Below are 19,887 nucleotides of genomic sequence, written 5' to 3'. Positions count from 1 at the left end.
TTGGCACCACCTTGTTATCTGCACATGACCTCTCCTGAGGCATCTGTGGCAAAAAATCAAAAAGAAAAACAACAGATTAAACAAGCGCCTCAGACTGCTGCATTTGAAAGCAGAGCTTCGGGACAGGGACACTCTCCACAGAGTCGTTTCAGGCAAAGGTCACATGTGTGCATATAAAATCATTCCTGAAAGCAGTGCCTTTGTCCCCCAGCTATCTCCGAATGGAGCCATTGTCCTGCCGGGGGCAGCTGGCACCCTGACTTCAGCCACGCTGCACTGGGAACCGAGGCCCAGGGTGGCCGGGCAGCCCCCTGGGATCCAGCCTGGGGCCAGGGCAGCCACGACCTCCCCAGGGAAGCACATCTGCCGGGAGCTGCTGTCAGGGACAGGGCAAAGCGAAGCTCCCACGTCAAGCTTCGATCATGGAGAAAAAAGACCCACTGGTACGGTAGGCACATCTGCCCTCCCCTTCTGCCCCTTGTTTTTTCCTGGCTTGCTAAAGTAGTCTTAAATAAATATAATTACAAACAAACTCAGGCTATGAAGTAGCATAAATGTGTTTTTGCAAAGTGCAACTTGGACTGGGATTTGGCAAGTAGGAAGTCCTTCCAAAGTGCATTCAGGGGTGATATTGGAAGTGCTCTGACTCATGAGTAAAGGAGAAAGTACTTTTTAATGCACAGAGAAGAAAATGTATTTTACAAACCATAGTAGATCTCTTATGGCTTCTTTTGCCTCCTGAAGATGTTTTCTCTCTTAACCTTTTTAATATAAACTGCCTTTCATATATATTCTTACCTTACAGCAGTATCAAAATTGGCATCCAGCACAGACAGGAGTAAAGTATCTTGTGTTTTGTTTATATTTATGTCCTATTATATTAATATTATGCTAGTACGTAATTATAACTTTAAAACTCCCACATCACTTGGCTTTTGATTTATATTAAAATTTCCAGTGTCTGGAGCTTCACTGGTAAAGTCTTGGGCTTAAAGGCAATCTGTCTCAAAAAGGTTCCTATTAAAGGCACCTCTCCCTAGGCCTTTTTCTCCAAAGGAAATATATTCATTTCTTTAATCAGGGCAGTAACATCCCAAGGATCTGTAATTTTTTTCCATAACTCCCTGTGCAACAAATGTAAAGTGCTGATTAGAGAGGCAAGTTGATAAGGAGTAATAAAACACTGCATGCCTGGTAGTTCCCCTCCATATAGTTGGACTCATAATGGTTTTGATTACTCTGATTTTGAAGTATTTATCATTGGGTCCCTCTTTTGAGTCTCTTTTGCTTCTGATTTGCTTAGACTTTGATTGTGATTTGCTTCTAATTACTGCTGATCTATGCAAACTTCCTGTCAGCATGTGTTGGTGCTGTGCAGGCTGCTCCTTATTGCCACCACATCTGTGATGGGAACGCTGAACTCTGCAAGTGGAACTGGGATGCTGACTTGTCATTTTGAGGGTGTCAGGGTTCTGTCTAAATCTTACATGAAAGCTCCAGCCCTCCCTACTGGATGTGTGGTGGATGCTGGGGAGGTGGGCTGGGGGTTGGCAGAGAGCACTGGCTGTGCCTGGCTGCGCCTGGCTGCCTCCTGGGTAGGGAGAGATAGTGGGGGGTTGCCTGTACCTAAAAGAAAGAAGAGGCTGACTCTGCCCCTAACATTGGCTGCCCACAGGTGACCAGCTGAACTGTTCAGGGACAGCAACAGACATTTTTAGATTAAGAGCTTCTCATCAAGTCCAAGTTTGTAAAGATGTTTCCTCCTAGGAGGCTGGACTGTTTAGGATGTTAAGAAAACAAAATAGTTCTCCATTTGTGTAGCAATATTTATTCTACAAAATCTTAACCTTATTTCAGAGGTTATAGTATGAAGATTAAACTATGAGTTTAAAGTCACTGCAGCGGGGAGGTTTCCAATTATTCATCAAGGATGCCAGCTCAGTTTGAATGCCAGACAGCTAAAGATACATTAGCATCATTCTTGTAAGCTGGAGCTGTTAAAAATAGTGCCCACAGAGCAGCCTTTACCAAAAGATGCCAGAGGTAATCCTTTGACATTAGCTGAACTGGAAGTGGGGGTAATGAATATTTGTGAGAGATGAATGAAGAGTGGTGGCACGAGACTGCTGCTGGCAGTGCTGGGGTAGCACCAGTTGTATGAATTCTGTGCTATTCTGAGTGCTCATTTATGGCAATTTCCCAGATTAATGGACCATCTATATGGAAACACAGCAGAATCTGCTACTGCTGGCACACCAGTAACACAAACTGTTTTTCATGTGCTTGCAAATCTGGCAGCACCCCTGACCTCTGCAGCACCTTACTGGATGGGGACTTTTGAGCCTCCCCAGCATCACTCTCCCCGTGCCACCCACACCAGCCCAACTGGGATGCACCCTCCCTTGGGCTCATCACCGGCTGAGATGACAATTATGTTTGCAGGGAGTCAGACCAAATGATCTCACAGGCTTTCTTTGTTTCAAAACCCACAAAACTGTGTGTGCTCCACACAGAATAAAAGACAACAGGGTCACCGTCACTTTGGTACACAAAAAAGATGTAAAATAGAAATAAATACATATGGACTCTATCATCATTGGAGAACTGTTTTGCTGTTGTGTACTGTTTAAATTCTGTGAGAAAGATTCACAGGAGATGGTCTTTTGTCCTACCAGTCTTCATATTTCAAAGTATTGAGGAGTTGCTTAAAAGTTCCAGTTGATAGTGCTGTACAGGAAAAATTGTATGAAAAGAGATTAAAAATAAAAAATAATAGCAGGTATGCTCAGCTCCTGCCCTCTTGTCCTAAGCCAGATGGAACTTTTCTCCTATTGCAGATGGACCTTCCTCACATCTGGGACTGGAAGATTGTCAGATGCCTCCTCTTCTAATACAATTCCTATGCAGCTGCTCTTTTAATTTCTGTGGGGGATTTCATGTCCTTCTTACATGCTTTTTGTTGTAAAGTACCTCAAAAATTTAATCTATAACCTTTCTCCTTTGTTTATATAATTTTATCATTGAATTTCATAATCTCTTGTAGAGATTTTTAATAGGAAGCTGTGGTGGGTTGACCTTGGCTGGCTGCCAGATGCCCACCCTGCTGTTCTCTCACTCCCCCTCTTTGATGGGGCAAGGGGAGAGAATAAGATAGGAAAGCTCATGGATTGAGATAAAGACAGAGATCACTTACCCAATTAGTGTCATGGGCAAAATATACTCCACGTGGGGAAAATGAATTCAATTTGTTGCCAATTTAAATAGATTTAGATAGTGGGAAGCAAATAGAAAAATTAAAACAGCACCTTTCTTTCCCCTTTTCCCAGTTTTTTGTTCCTGGTTCCTCCACCTCTCCCCATCATCCCAGGCAGCACTGGGGAGATGAGCAGTATATGACAGCCCCTCTCTGCTGCTTCTTCCTCCACACACACCTCCCTGCCCCACTGTGGAGCCATGGGCCGCAGTCCTTCAGGGCAAACCTGCTTTTCTAATGTGTTTTCCGAGGGTTGCAGGGGAATCTGTGCTCCGGTGCCTGGACCATCCCCTCCTCTCCTTGCTTGATGACCTTGGTGTCTGCAGAGCTGTTTCTCTTACTTTTCCTCTCACTCCTCACTACCTGCACCACATTTTTTACCCTTCTTCTATATGTTCTATTAGAGGTGCTGCTGTCTTGGGCCCGTGAGAGAGACTCAGCCGTGTCCTGTGGTGGGACCAGCTCTCTCCAGCCGAGGGCAGCCCCGGTCTCTCCAAATAATGCACAATTGTACATATTTCTGGATTCTCACCCTCTGATCTTCTGTTTCAATGTATTTTTAGGCTAATTAAAGATTTTAACCTGAAAGCCTTCTAGTTTTGAAGCCATCTCTGACTTTGCTGTCACTCATCTCTTCACCAGCTTTATAATTTTTTTTTTTAAGAAGTTCTTGGAAACTCATCCTTGACCATAACCTCATTTTTTCATCCCATGTCATCTGGTGCAGAAATAACATCTGTGGGACATGGCCAGAGTTGTTCCTGCTGTTCTTCTCCTGAAGCCCTCTCTCCCAGAGCAACTGTCTCCTGTCCCTATCACTGAAATTTCACATTTTATTCCCTTCACAGATTTCTGTTTCCTGCTGCTGCTTGTTAATGGAATGTTCAGCTGAGGTCCTGCCTCTCATCCCTGTGGTGGTCAAAAAACTTGGGATATATGGATTATCCTGGGTAATAATGCTTTGTTCATGCAGGACTTTTGATCTAATGCCATATTTGAAGATTCTGGCTCTATACTGTCATATGTGGCTGTGCAGGCAGCTGCAGGGAGGGACATGGCAGGATGAGCTTCTGAGGCTGCCAGGCTACACATGCACCTAGGCAGGACCAGCCCGCTAATTCCCAGATGGGTCCAGGCCCTTGTGTTTACACACAAACCAGCCCACCGGGTCATTCCTTTGCCAGAAACTGATAATTTGCAAGGGGAAAAATGTGTTAACTTGGAGAAAGGATGATTGTACCGCTCTGTCAGCGCAACAGCAGAAGTTGTCAGAGCCAGTGCAGGCAGGACTTCTCGAATGGGCTCCACACTCACTCCGGGTTTTAGGGAGAGCCCTGTGCAAACCTGGGACAGGATTGGAGCAGTTCCCTCAGCTCTTTGCCAACAGCATAACAAAGCAGAGGGAGGGAATCCATCCCAGGGACAGTCCAGGGACACCGCATCCCACACCCTGAGTTTTCAATTACTTGCCTCCAGCAGCTGAGCTCTGCAGAATTGCTCCAAACTGCCTTATATGAGTGCAAGTCCTTGACACAGGAGGAGATTTTGGTGCAGCAGGATGCACCAGCGCTCACGACAAACTGCAGTAAAAAGGGGAAAGACAATTAACTGCATTCCAAGTAGAAGTCACTATCCACAGAACATTTGCTCACCTATTGCTGCATATTTCGCCTGGTAGAAAAACCTTTTAAGTCACATTAGCTGTATGTCCCTGGTGCTGTTGATGAATGCAACAACTTAAAAGCCTTTTCTGGCCAATGGCAGGATAATGGGGGAACGGGACAAGGGCTTGCAGGGGTTATTGGAGCTGGGAGAGGATGGTGGTGAGGGGCTTGTGTTCCAGTAGCAGCAAAGGGGGATCAGCCCTGCACCAAATGCAGTGTTGTAGCTACCAAAGGGGACAGGAAGACTCTGCAACTGCAAGGACTGAAACAAACTGCTGCCCCTCCAGCTTCACCAGCTCATGGTTTGGTGTGTCAGCATCGGCCTCAGGTGTGAGTGGGATGATGGGAAAAGGCCAAAGGTGGCCTGTCACTCATCCTGTATCATGATCAGTGAAGGATGCTTGGTACAATACTTAAAGACTTCACAGGCTGTATAAGGAGAAAATATGGCTTGGTTCAGCCATCTTTGGAGAAAGAAGAGTAGGAGTTTGTGGCTGCAGTCTGGTACCTGCAGCAGATGACATTGGAAGCACAGGGCTCAGCCCAGGAGAGGTACAGCTTCCTCAGTCATTTTAGGCATTCCTCAAAGGCTCTCTTTGCACGCCCAAAACAAATTTTGGCTGAGACAAAACATCCAGTGGATGTTTTACACACATGGTCACTATGAAGGTGGGAGGAGAAAATGTCCTGATGAAACAATACTTTGTACATAATTGAGTTGCCATCACATGTAAACGCTTGTTTTCCTTTCTTTCCATTCTGAGGCTGCACAGCTAAAGTGGCAGTGAAGGCAACAGGCAAACCACAGACAAGGTCACCCCTCCAGGTGGGACAGAGAGAGTGTTATAAGATTGAGTGAAATTCCCTTGGAGCTGATGCCTCTTCATTCAGGACAAATGTAAGAAGCCCTTAAGTGCCTCTTGGATATCCAGAACAATAGGATTCCTTTTTCTGCTCAGGGAAACAGCATTTTTTTGTACATTCCTTGTAAATGTCAGGATTTTACCAAAGAATTTTTGATGCCACAGTTTAAGTCCTCTTCTAAAGAAACAACCTGAAGGGTCCCCACCTCAGCGGGCTTCCAAGTCCAGCTTAGGAATGAATAAATAGATTCATTACTCAGGTCATTCGTCCTTGGGCACATAAATTCAATGCACCTAAAGAGGCTCTATTTTTCTGACATCCTTTAACATGTAACAGACTTGTGCAGTAGAATACAACTGAAACAGCATTTGCAATAGCAGAGATCAAAAGGATGTTTTTCTCCTTTCAAACTACACAGCAGTAGAAACAAGAAGGAAAGATTCCCTTTTGGAATCTCTAAAGCTCTGTTCTTCTATTATATTTTGTCTCTTTTCACCCTCAATACTAATCTATCTTTTTCTGCCCTACCATTGCTCAGTCAAGCCAGCCCAGTATTCCCCACAGATGGCAGGAGATGACTGTGGCAGCCATGGCATATGTCAGTCATGGGATATCTACTATGCTCTCCTGGCGGTTGCTGTTGTGCTGTTGGCAGCATCAGGTCTGGTTTGTGTGCTGAATCTGCCATCCCTGCAAAGTTTCCCATGCCTCTGCCCTGAGCCCTCTGTCCTGCAGTCTGACTGTACTTCCACCTGCCCTTATACAATGGGGCTTTGAGGTTGGCTTATTTGTTTTATTCATAACGCATCAGAGTAGGAAGCAACGAAAACACAAGTTTTCCTAGTGTTGTGTTGTTTTTTTTTAATCCAGTGCTTTCCAAAACTATGCTGAATTATTTGCAGAATCAAGCAGATGCCTCAGCAGGCGTAGACTGCCAACAAACAGGGGTATGAACTTAAGGTTATAGTCCCATACTCATTTTCAAAACAGCTGTCGTGGCTTAAGCTACCACAGAGGAAGCTTGTGCTCCTTCTCTGTCTCAGTGCAAAGAGAACTCAGTTTACCCAGGAGTAGGGGTGATCCGCCTCTGCTGACTTCAGCTGTCACCTGAAGATGTTGCTGCTCCTTGCCTGTTTCCATCGTCCATCCTGGCTTCTTTGTCCGAAGTGTGTTTGTTTTAAAGGTCATTTAATCATAGTGTTCCTCAGTACCAAGCTGGAGGAATATCACTCAGGCAGTGAAACTGCCGTGCTCAGTGTGGTGCAGAAGGGAAGAAACAGCCAGCCTGGGCAACTCCTCTCCCAAAATGAGGAAATGTTGAATTTGCATACCTGAACAGGGACAGCAGGCACCAGAGGCTTCCCCTGTAGCTGGCAAAGCTATTGCTGGAAAAGGGGGTGTCCCCATTCTCTTCACCAGAGCAGTAGTTTACTCAAGTCCTTTTTACATGGGTTGAATCAGACACCTACAAAGGTCTTTGGTTTCAGTGTCTTGGAGAAGCTTTAGCAATGGAAAGTGAAAGGATAATAAATTAAATAGTCCCAGCTGTTTTGCAGGTTTTGTGGATGCCCAGGAACGTCTGTCTCTGCCCTGAGAATCTTCAACAAATATAATATCTAGCTGACTTCAGTCTTGTCTGCTGTGAAAAGGAGATTTACCAAGTTGGGGAGCCTTCTGTGAAGGCTGAGCAAAGCAGAGCTCTTTTAGTCTACAGCAGTCAGCAAGCATTAAACCCAGGAACTGTTTCTTTCTGAAAGTCTTGTTTTGCTAGATAAAAAAGATGAGTTAAACAAAACAACTCAGTAAGATTATTTGCTTAAAAATAATGACAAAGTCTATTAATGTTTAAGTGACCTGAGTTTCCCTACAGCTTAATTCATTATTAAAAAAAAAAGATTCTTTATTCCTCTCCGAAGTTTTATGCTGAAAAGGTGAAAAAGTATTTGCATAACCCCCCTTGATAATCCTTATGCAAACCTATGCTAGCAGAGCTGCATATTTTTGACTGCTAGCATTTTTCTTATTTTTTTTATATTGCATTCCAGCAGACTTTGAAATGTATTCAGTTATGCATTATGATATGGATTTAAAAAAAAAATCCAACAATGGATCACATTGTTTTGTTGTTGAAATGTTGCTTATACTTTTCTCACCCATAGAAAACAGGGAGTACTGTTCCAACAGGATGTTTTTCCCTTTGTACTTACATTTGTCATCTTTGCACTCAGCTGAAATCAGGAAAAAAAAAAAAAGCTGGCCTTCAACTGAACTGGGGGTGACACGTTTCAGCTTAGCAAAATTTGTGATGCTTGGAAAGTGGCCCATCTGTCCGAAATGACCTAAAAAAGCAAGATGCAATTGTTTTACGCTTCTGTGCTTTGCCATTAAAACAGGCAGCAGCAGATGCACGTTCAGAAATGCGGGTTGGTGAGCATGTGCTGCGGTGACTCCACTCCCCTGGGAGCAGAACAAGTCAGGGGAAGAGAAGAGCTTGTCCATGCCCTCCCCACCTCTCCCCTGCCCACGGGATGCTCCTTAGTTACAGTGCCTGGCTTGGGGGTCGGAAATAGCAGTTTGCAGCTCACTGTATCTCACAGACACACTACTTCCAGGGCTGAGGAACACAGCAGGAAACTCATACAGCTGCAAAACCTGTCAAAGGAAGGGAATTTTTCAACCTGTTCTGACTTGCAGTGTGACCCTAGGAATGGCTGGGGTGAGAGGATGGAAGTGATAGCAAGGACTAGCCAGTCTGCCAGCGCTGGTGGTAGACACTTGATATCTGGATTCTACTTGCTAGGTTTATTTCTGTTCTGAAGGAAAAGGGCAAAAAAGCCACTTATTTCCAAGGTAATGGAATACCTCACCCCTCTCAACAGCTGGGGATAGCTTAAGCGTGTGTAAATCATAAAGATGAGATAAATCAGTTCACCCAAAAAGGGATTGCAGATGGGATTATGTTTGTGACAGTGTTAGCTGTGTTCTCATTTATGCATTTTTCTATGAACAAAAGCCTGGACAGTTCCTATTGTATCCTCCTCCACATAAATGTTCAGGGAGCCACTCAGTGAATCAGATCACGCAGTTTAGGCAGCATTAACAGTTGTTATTTTAATTCTTCAGAGAACATCTCTTTTTTGTCAGCTGTTCTAATCTCTTTGGGATTTCCTTGTCTTTATGCTGGACTGATTGCATTTAGTGGTGCAATCTTGCAGTCTTCATGCAATTAAAATAGCTCTGCTTGAATTCGACTCATGCTCATGTGAAGTGGGTTCAAGCTTTTTTTTTTGTCTTAACTGCAACACTGCCAAGGCCTGTTCTGTGTTGATGCATTCATCTATCATGCCCCCCCAAAAAAGCTTTCATATGTGCAGACACTTACAGGTCACTGTAACAGCAGTCAGTTCTTCAGCCTTAGATGCCTCTTATACATAGAACCAGGAGCAAAATATGCCCACCTGAAGACGTCCCTATTTGTTGTGGGGGAATTCTCTGTTTCCAGCCTGATCCCTCTGCTTTTACTGCAGAAGTATTGATGCCGCAGAGCATGGACATCCGAAACCTCAACTGCAGGCAAGTTGAGAACAATATTCATAGTGATGAATCTCTTTAAACTGAAATTAAATAGGATTTTGCTGTTTTGAAAATATCAATGGGGTTTTTTCAGATTAACTAGAAGAAAAATACTAATTAAAATACTTCTTTCTTGATCCAAGTGCCAAAAACATGAAAAAAATAATCTGTTTCAAACAAACAGAAACTCTTGTCTGGCAGATAAAGCAAAGTAAACAAAACAGTATTAATTATATCCATATTTTACTTGTAGGGAAGAGATTAGCACTTGGAATTTTTTTATCATCTCCAAGCCTTGAGCTTGAAAATTGTGCCAAAGTAGAGTTTAAGCTGAGGGTAAATGTGATTAAGTAGGAGAGATATGTTACAGGATTACTGTAGAAGTCCCCAAAAGATGTTTTATATACCCAGAGATGCAAAGCTATTATTCTACTGGGAAAGGTTCAAACAAGGTAAAGGATGTACATACAAGTTACACAAAGAAACTAGACATATGATTTGAAGTCCAGAAAACCTACTTTTTAGATCTTTAAGTAGTTCTACCACCTTTGTGGGTTTTGTTTGTTTGTTTGTGGGTTTTGTTTGGTTTTGGTTGTTTTGGTTGGGGGGGTTGTTTGGTTGTTTTTTTCTCGTTTAGCTTTAACTCTTTGTTTCTGAAGGTCTATGGTTTTTATGGGATGTAATAGGTTGTATAACTTACAAAATTCAAATAAATTACTGTGTGTGGCATATGCAAGGTACCATGCAAGGCCCTTGAACCTCCAGATTACTGTATGGGGGTAGGTGGGCAGATTTCATACCACTGAAGTCTACAGCTCTTTTAGAAAGAAGGATGTGAAGCTGCTGGTACACACCTGTGACACCCATGACCAATTCAAGCAGTGGAAAACAAGGATGAGGACCTGAATACATACTAAACCTCACATAAGCTGCACTAAGAACACATGTGGGCTCTTTGGCTCCATGTTTAATTCCTTCACATCCTCCCTGAAGATGTGATTTTTCATCACAGAACAATTTTTATTCTGCAGTTGCTAAAATTTTTATATGTGACTATTTTAAGAAATATAATTCTGAACTCAGTGTATTTTAGTGAAGTACTTGTGCAGCTTCATAATAATAATATTGTTCAGAAACCAAGTTTGGTAAATGTTAGTTTATTTGAAGAGGAATTTGTTGGAGGTGTATTTGTTGGAGTAGTGTTGATGCTGCTGCTGCAGTGTGCAGCTCACAGTGAGAAGTGTAATGCCCTGTGTTAGAGTGGGTGGTGATTAAGCTGTAGTGCTGCTGGGAGAGACAAGCATTCAGGCACCCAAAGCTTTCTTTGGGTCACCGAAAACTTATCTCCTTTTTCCAGCTGACCTAGCTACCCTACATGACTTCTCTTATAAACCTTGTTCTGCTTATGTGACAGCACAAATGGTGATTGTGTGTGGAGGGTGCACTTGAGCTAAGACCCCTCCACAGGCACCAGCAGCAGCTTCAGGAGCTGCAGTGCTGTCACCAAATCCACATCCCACATTGAACCACTGAAGCTGTTGTATCTGATGTTGGGTGTGGGAGAATTTATTTCATTATGCCCTCCTTTTTTTCACCAGGCTACTCACCTGGCTTTCAGTCCCTGGTGAGTATACTAGTGTTTTACATAAATAAATGTAAAGACTGGGACTCAGGTCCTCCCTTGGCCAGTGATTCCTCTTCTCTGCCTGGGAAGGCAGAACTCAGTTTCAGACAGGCAAGAACCCAGTACACCTGTATTTTGTGCAGAACATGCAGATGAGGGTGAGATGAGGAGGGGTGCAATGTGCTCTGCAGGTCGACGTGCTTTGTTGGTTGTCCTCAGCGAGTTTTGGGCTGGATGTGGGTGCTCACTCCCCAGCCCTGTGAACCCTGAAGGCGTTATGTAGGTTGCTCAGAAATGTTGATGGGCCTTAATGTGCCTAAGGCACTTGGTGCCTCACGGATTGGGCTGAAGCAAACTGCAATTTGGAAGACTTTAATTTGTCCATGATTGTCCCTGAGGGTCTGGTGATGATGAGCAGACAGATAACTGGAGACTGCTGTTGTTGGGTAGTGTTTTGAGGAACTGTGGTGAGGAGGGTGTACTTTAATGAGCACAGCCTGGTTTGTAGGTCTTCCCGGTCTCATGGGGAAGCAGAGGGTGTGGCGGTGCAGCTCCTGGGAAGTCAGTCCAGTGCCTTCTGCCTCCTTGACAAAATGCAACTTTTAAGTGTGTAAGTACAAAAGATACTTGCAGAAGCTTCTTCAACTCTCAAACATGTCCCACAGCCCAAGGCAAAGATAGTATGACCTTGCCTATGCTAATAGTTCCTTTTCCTACCCTGTGCCGCCCACCCCCTTAATGCATCCATGCGAACATCTGTGTCCTCTCCTACCTTTTATGATCAGGTTGTAACTTTTTCTTTCCAAGCCAGCTGCCATCCACTTGAAATCTATTACTTGCTGAAGTGTTTTGCCTCCAGCAGATAAAGAGCACTTCTCAGTGACCCCATTTTGCCATCTTCAGTGGTGCTCTTTACAAGTTGAGCAGATACAGGTCCCTCATCCTTCAGCAACTCTTGTATCTTTTTTCCTACATACCCAGGCTGTGCAATCATCATTCTGCACTTCTGTATCTGCCTGTAGCCTGGATCCTGGGCTGATCTCTGCTGAAGGACTGCTTACCACAGGTCATCGCCCTCCTGCACTGACTCTTACTCTTCCTGCCCCTCTTTTTATCATCAGACCTGGTTGACCTGACCTGATGACTGGCTTTGCTATCCTTTTGCTCTCCCTGCCTTCAAATACACCTTCCCTTCCTTCTCTGTCTTGTTTATCAGTCACTGCACTGTCTGAATGCCAAAGATACTTGGTTTTGATCTATAAAACCCTCTGAATTCCACCACCACCTTGGTGGTGCCAAGCAGTAGAACAAGAGGCAAGGGGCAGAATCTGGAACATGGGAAATTCCACCTGAATATGAGGAAGAACTTATTTACTACGAGAGTGACTGAGCACTGGAACAAGCTGCCCAGAAAGGCTGTGGAGTCTCCCTGGAGATATTCACAATCCAGAGTAATGTGCCCTGGGGAACCCTGTTTGAACAGGGAGGTTGGGCTAGATGACCTCCAGTGGTCCCTTCCAATCTTAACCGTTCTGTGATTCTGTGATAAAAATGTGTTTTAGAGTCCTTTATATATGGGAATCAGCTCTGCTTGTTATGTTGTACCTCTTTGATTTTGTTAAAAAGATTCAAGGTGTCTTCAACAAAGTACTTGACTCTTCCCATGATCACTTCGGCTGCTGGAAGTTAATTTGGTTTCTCAGTGCTTGTATTTGATCTGGACACTGTTTGAATTTCTACGGTTTACCAACCAACAAGGTTTTGTTCTTTGAAATTGCTACTTCATGCACCCACCTAACCATTTTTCTTGGCCACAACTATTTGTGGAAGCTGCATTTGGGAGGGTGAGAGCTCTGTGATGCTTCGGAGAAGTTCTTCACCCTTCTGCCTTTCATGCTGCTGTCAAGCATACTGAAGCTTTCACTGTGGCCCCCCCATCACCTGATGTGGCTGCATGCAGCATCCTGGGCAAAGTGGAGAGGAGTAGCAAAGAAGGCTCATTTCTTTAGAGCCCACTCCGTCCCCAACCACTGACTAGGCCAGTATACTTCATTTCTCTGCATTTCTTTTCTCATTAAAATACTGCTCATGAAAAATCAATTTCATATAAGACTGTAAATACTGCCTTGGTTATATTAACTCTATGGAATAGCCTTTGACACCATTTCCTGTATCATTCTTCTGGAGAAATCGGCTGATATTGGACTGGATGGGTGTCCTCTTCACTGGATAATAAACTGGCTGGATGGCTGGGCCCAGAGAGTGGTGGTGAATGTAGTTAAATCCAATTAACAGCTGATCACAAGTGGTGTTCCCCAGGGCTCAGTATTGGGACCAGTTCTGTTTAATATCTTTAACGATGATCTGGACAAGGGGTTTGAGGGCACCTTCAGTCAGTTTGCTGAACTGTGTAAAAGGACCTGGGGATGCTGGTCGACAGCAGCTGAACATGATCCAGCAGTGTGCCCAGGTGGCCAAGAAGGCCAATGGCATCCTGGCCTGTATCAGAAATAGTGTGGCCAGCAGGACCAGGGAAGTGATCTGGCACTGGTGAGGCCTCACCTCGAATCCTAGATTCAGTTTTAGGTCCCACACTACAAAAAGGACACTGAGAGGCTGGAGTGTGTCCAGAGAAGGGGAATGGAGCTGGTGAAAGGTCTGGAGCACAAGTCTTAGAAGGAGTTGCTGAGGGAGCTGAGGGTGTTTATCCTGCAGAGAAGGAGGCTCAGGGCAGACCTTAGTGCTCTCTGAGAGCTACCTGGCTGTAGCCAGGTGGAGTTTGTTCTCTTCTCCCAAGTACCAAGTGATAGGATGAGACAATAGCCTCAGGCTGTGCTAGGGGAGGTTTAGACTGGATATTGGGAAAAACTTCTTCTTGGAAAGGGTTGTCAAGTTGCCCAGGGAAGCTGATGGAGGTATTTAGAAGACATGAAATTTGTGGCACTTGGGGACATGATTTAGTGGTGGATGTGGAAATGCCGAGTTAAGGGTTGGACTCAATGATCTTAATGGTTTTTTCCAACTTAACGATACTGAGATTCTGTGAATGCTTGTAACTGCGGAAATGTTACAGTATGAACTTCACATGTAAAACGCCATCTGGTGCCTGGTTGGAAGTTTTGCATCCAGAGTTAAATAATCGGTATAATAGAAGCCAGAAAATCCAAAGGTCAATTCTTATTCACGATAACTGATGAAGAGTCATTTCATATTCTGCTGATCTTGTTAAAATTCCTTTTAAATGTGTTTCATTAAAGCCTTAAAACTTGCACTGAATTGCTGAATTCTTAGGCCAGGAATATATTATTTCAGCTTTAGTCCTTTCTATTCTGATGAGTAAAATGGAAATTAGTTGCTGAAAAAATTAATTACCACTGATCCCAGCAGTGAAATTTTGCCTGAACACAATGATTAGACCTTGTTTATGCTAATAAGTTCCTTCTGCATCTGTGGGATGGCTTCAGGCACAGTCTTTGTGACAAAAAGAACATTGTGCATCTGAGTATATGTTCAGTTGAGAGCTACTGGAAAACGTGTCTTACATTACACAGATGAAAAAGATTAGCAGTTTCAGAGTCATCATCATCTATAGATCTAAAGGACATTACAAAGGACTTTAATTAATTTAATATTCTTGTAACATGGACCAGAAAACAAGATGAGCTCCTCCATTATGTAAAGTTGTGAAGTTTACAAGCTCCAGAGAGATTACACAAATGGAAACATGCAATATGTATTTTTAAATCAGTAGAAGTCATCCATGATGCTGTATTTCTTGGGGTTTTTTGTTGCTTTATTTTTCTGGGTGGCCATTTTTAACATATGTAGGAATTTTCTTTCAAGAGAACTGAAGACCTGTGTGTTAGGAAGACACGCAGGAACAGCAAAGGCTCTGGATCTCTGAAAATGAGACTGGATGTATTGGCTTGGGCACTCAAAACTGGCCACCTGATTTGAAAAGTCATTTGTGTTTTGCCTAGGTTCCTCAGTAACCTGAGGGTCCCAAGCTGGAGGAGAGCTTGGGGCTGCTGATTTCCATATTTTGCCCATGAAATCATGACCTTCATTAGCTAAGATACATAGGCAACACCACTGAGCAATTTTACTTGTGGTAACTTAGGTTTCCTGTCTGCTGTGATCACACACTGCTGTACTTACCTAGTGCTTGGGGATGAAATTGTTTAACCACAGGATATACCAGAGGCTAAGGGCAAAGAATTTTATAGGAACAGATAGTAACATTGTTAATAATTGCTTTTCTCTAGACTTCTATGCTCAGCTTTTTGCTAGAAAAATATTGCCTATTGGCTATTTTTTTCCAGCCCAGCTAGTGGTGGAGTGGACATTACAAGATAGGTCTTGAATTCATAGTCTCAGTCCTTGCAAGTAAAAGGAATACAATGTCCTGGTGCGCTAAGATGAAGGTCTTTTTGGGCTAATTACATTGCCCTGAGCCTTGCAATGCAAAGATTCAGCTACACAATGGAGCCACTTTCGGCTAAGACATTGCATAAAAAAGGATCATCTCCTGGCAAAGGCTGTCAGGCTGATGAGATGTGGGCAGAGAAGGACTTTTTAGACTCTGTCCTGTAAAGCTACACAGTGGGGAAGGAGCTATTGCAGTAGGTAAAAGGTACCTCTAAACAAAGCTCAAAATTGTATGTGTTTGTTATTGCAAGTTAATTTAAAGAAAACTGTACTGTGTCTCTTAATGCCAGTATAGAATATGTGGCAGGTCCCAAGAGAACCTCAGTCCATCTGAGGGCTTACAAACCTCGACTCTGTCCCTTTAAATGTAATTGTTAGTAAACACTTTCATGAAAGAAGCTTTCATCAGAGAAAAAATGTGGCAAACTACACTGGTAAATAATTTGCCTTGGCAAATAATATTTAAGCCACTGATTTCAATCGTAATTCTGTTCAGCATTATCATTTGCTTTGTAAATAAAAGTGCTTATCCAAACAGCCAAGCTTTCTGTTGTTGATGAAAATGGGGGAATGTGGGGCAGAGGGAACGTGTCACTTCCCTTCCTTTCTGAAAGTCTGGGGTTTCCAGCTATTCAGATGGAACTACTTGTGTTTCCATCGATACGAGCCTTGTCCTGCCACAGCAGCACGGAAGAACAACGTTGAAAAATACCCCCACGCTCTGAAGTGTCTCCAGTTTTGAGAGAGGCCTCTGCTCTGCAGCAGTTACAAATTTGAGGAGCACCCGTGGAGAAGAAAAGGGGTCCCCGAGCTCCCAAACCCGCCCGACCGCGAGGGGTCAGCGGGGACTGAGCCCACCGCGCTGTCACACCTGACACCGGGGCACTTTTGAGGGTGGCATCAGGATATTTTCACTTCGCAGCCCCCAGTGAGTTTTCCCCTCTTCTACTTCGAGCCAGATGGAGACGCATTTGGTTTTTCTTTTAACCATGTTACTTTTGTGAGGAGAATAAAACGAGCAGGAGGAGCTATTGGCCGCCGCGGCACAAGCAAGCCCAGCTCTGCCAGAGGAAACCACATAAAAGCGCGCGGGTGTGTGTTTGGGGGGAGGGCGCAGCAAGGGGATGATGCCTGGAGCTTCTTGCACTCGGAGCTGCGATTTGTGAGTGAAACATGATGAAATCACCCCCTGGACAAATCACACGAGCCTGTCAACCTCACCAGGTGGGATTACTCGTAGCTAATAGCCCGAACTCCCCGAGCAAACAGAGCTCTGCGCTCACTATAAAAAAAGGCGACGGTGCGGCGTAGGCTTTTCAAGAATTCCCTGGTATGGCTAAGCAGGGCTGCGTCCACTCGCACCAGGTAGGGGAGGAGAGGAGCGTGTTTGCTTTTAGAGGAGAAGTAGCAGCCCGTCTGTCCTGAATAAGTTCCTACAAAAAGGAGCGTTTCAGCTTCAGAAAGAGATGTTTTATTCATAAACCCCTTCTGGTTTGTGTTACTCTCCAACGGTGACGCTGTCAGCTGCTGCTCCAGTGATGGGAACTGCAGTGCTGGGGAGCTCGAATGTACAGAGGACCATCTCTACCCTTTATGCCTAATGCTCTTAGCACGAAAGTCCTGCTTTTTGCACAGTTCTCTTACTTTGCTGTTTTACTTTTGCAGGTTATATCCTTATTTGCTTTTGCCTTTGGAGTAAATGTCTGCATGGGATTTACAACAAATCGATTTAGGAGATCCGAAGAATGGGATGAGGGGCCGGTCTCAGGTACAGTAACGGACTTAAATTGTACATCGGTATATCCTTATGTTATAGACTGTGGTTAGAAACCGTTCCTACTCCCTAACAGTAGTTTGCTTGTTCCTTTTCCCTCTAGGATATAGAGAAGAATAAATAACTCGCCGAGCCCGAGTCAGTTGACCTTTGGGACTCACCTATAGGTCTCCTATTTACTTAAACTTTTGCTCTGTGTGCATGTGACTATGGAAAATTTAGCTTATTTTAGGACTGAGCACTCTCAGTCTCACTGAGATTGGTCTCATCAGCTTCTCTGAAGTGTTTGGCATGTTTTGTGCTCTGCACAGTTTCCTTCTAGTCCTAAGAGAAACTCCCTGATGAGTTTAAGGGTACTGGGTTTATTTTGGTAGCTATTGAAGCGGTTTCTAGAAACTTGATGAATGCTTTCAAGAGGCGCTGGTGAGAAAAGCTTTTGGGATTTCTGTGGCTCCTGAGGTCATGCTGGTTTGTGAACGGTAGACGGCAGACATCTGACGGTGGAGAGGGCCGGGAGAAGAGAGCAGGTGTTCGTGCAGATGTGCTGTCACCGAGTCCTCTGTTTTTCTTGTGCCTTTTACTTTTTTCTTTGGAAGACAGTAGGAACATGTCACAAAAGGAACTGTTGTTTGTTTTCTGGGGCAGTACAGGGTTTTGTGAGCTCAGACATACTCCAAATGGAAAAATGTATAAACCAGAAAACTACTCCTTTTTTTTCCTAAAAAAAAAAAAAAAAAAAAAAAAGGCAAAAAAAAGCAGGCTTGACTTGTGCTTCTGTTCCTTTGGCAGGAGAAACAAAACCTGCGGTCATTGACTTAGAGATGGTTAACGCAGTTGAAGTGGAAGGCTTTCATTTGCAATGCCTGTCTGTAATGATAGCTTGTGAATTTTAATTATAAAATGGTCTACCGTGGGCAGAGTTTGTTGCGTTCCTGGTAATGTATCTGTGTCCTTCTGTCCCCCGTCTTTGACAGGAATTGGTGTCTAATCACAGCAATAATCAGGGCTGCTGCTCACTGAGCAGAGGCGTTTTAGGTAATCAAAAAGATAGTGTCTGTTGCCTTTGATCTTTATATCAGTTTAAAAAATGTTTGAAAAACAGGTTTTGTTTTGTTTTTGTTGGTTTTTTTTTTAATCTTCTGGTATGTTAACTGCAGAGTAGTTGTGTAGTGTGTGTAATAGTAATGGGAAGGATTTGCGTTTCAAGTGTTCAACATCTGACTGCCAGCTGCTTTGATTCGCTAGTGACTGTCTCGGGCAGAGCTGCTCAGCTGGCTTTTACTGAAGTTCCAAAGGTCCGATATTGGGGACTCATTGCAGCCGATCGGGTGCCAGCTCTGCTGAGCCAACCAGCACCGCTCAACACCGTCAGGGCTGGGATCAGTAACTGTGTGTTGTTTCCAATAGCAGGAGGATTAGATCAGCATTACAGAAAAGTAGGAAGAAATAAAGGATCTCTTGCAAAAGGGCAGGAGATGGGGTATTTTTGGAAGTGTATTGAGAATTTGCTTACAGGTGGGATTGGACCTGCACCTGGCATTGAAGTAGTCAAGTCCACGTTGCAACAATGAGAGACAAAAGTAATGGAAGGTTTTGTCCATTCTGTGTTTATGAAGCTTGGTTACTTTTATTGCAGGAAAAAAGTGATAGTAAATAATAAAGTATTGTAGTCACATCTGTCTAAAGGAGACAGTAAAAAATTACTTCCAGTTATACTTCATTAGAAATCCAGTGCAATGACATATCCAGAACAAAAGATTGGTATAATTATTTTTTAATTTCACTCTTCCTTGCCTTATGTATTTCCAAGTTTCTTGGTGTTAAGAGCTAATTATTTTAGTTTGATAAAACAGTCTTTACCAAACATTACTGTGGAAAACAATTTGTTATTTCTCCAGAGGTATGCCATGATTATAAACAAATTTTAGCTTTCATCTAGCATAGAACTCTGCTATGAGCCAAAAACAACTTGGGTTTTTTTCCTAGTTGCTTATAAATGCATGTCAAAGTATCACATAATGCCTTACCCCACCTTGTTTTCTTTTTACAGTGTACAGATGTATGTCTTTATACATTTGAGATGTTTAATATTTGTACCCAACAAATTATTTAATTGAAGTAACGTTTTTACCTAGCATTTCTAAAAGACATTAGAGAACCAAGTCTCACAACTTTGCTTTTGTAAGTTATTTGCTTTTTGCGCTTTGTAAGCGCTTTTGGGGAAAATGGCCTTAGTAATCTCTTGAAGCATGTTTCTTGGTCATGATAGGATAACTTACACTTTGGAAGGAGATACACTGAAGTTTTTCTATCCCTTCTCACTGGATTTTTAGCATGTTATTAAAAATGGAGTCTTACCTTTCTCATACTGGAGTTAGGATATGTTTTTTTTTTTTTTTCCTTTTCTGACTTTTCATTGAAATTTTACTCCTTGCAAGGGACCCCTGGTGGCCTAGTGGTTAGCATGCAGGACTCTCACTGCTGCGACCCCGGTTCAATTCCTCGGTCCCCCGGGCAGATGGTAGCTCGTTAGCCCTGTGAGGCCATCCATCTATGAGAAGGTCACTCTAAACAAACCTACGTCCTGAGGACCTCACTGCCATTGTCCAAGCTTGCTTGGCCCCGGCAGATGAACCTTAGGATTAAAGGGTGGGCTCAGTTCAGTGCGTGCTGTGTCTCACCTAAAACATCCATTGCGCAGGCTGGA

The 19,887-nt window shown here is 43.6% G+C and overlaps 1 protein-coding gene across 8 annotated transcripts in view; it reads left to right on the top strand.

Moving 5' to 3' along the window:
• Positions 1–305: 305 nt before the first annotated feature.
• Positions 306–19,887, top strand: part of ENPP2 (ectonucleotide pyrophosphatase/phosphodiesterase 2) — a 74,103-nt gene continuing 54,521 nt past the window's right edge. For 4 of the 8 annotated variants that reach the window (XR_003534378.1, XM_027684379.1, XM_027684378.1 and 1 more), the window contains exons 1-2: positions 16,319–16,630; positions 17,072–17,174. Coding sequence is in view for 7 of the 8 variants with exons in the window: in XM_027684379.1 (XP_027540180.1) it covers positions 16,580–16,630; positions 17,072–17,174 (154 nt within the window). In the remaining variant the exon portion in view is untranslated. Of the gene's footprint in view, positions 444–16,318; positions 16,772–16,855; positions 16,975–17,071; positions 17,175–19,887 lie in introns of those variants that run through there. The other 4 variants (XM_027684382.1, XM_027684380.1, XM_027684384.1 and 1 more) reach the window with 3 other exon arrangements.

The sequence above is a fragment of the Neopelma chrysocephalum genome, unplaced genomic scaffold, assembly GCF_003984885.1.
Source record: "Neopelma chrysocephalum unplaced genomic scaffold, ASM398488v2 Primary Assembly neopelma1_66, whole genome shotgun sequence".
NCBI lineage: Eukaryota > Metazoa > Chordata > Aves > Passeriformes > Pipridae > Neopelma > Neopelma chrysocephalum.
Note: the sequence above shows the minus strand (reverse complement) of the source record. Positions and strands in the feature narration are given on the sequence as shown.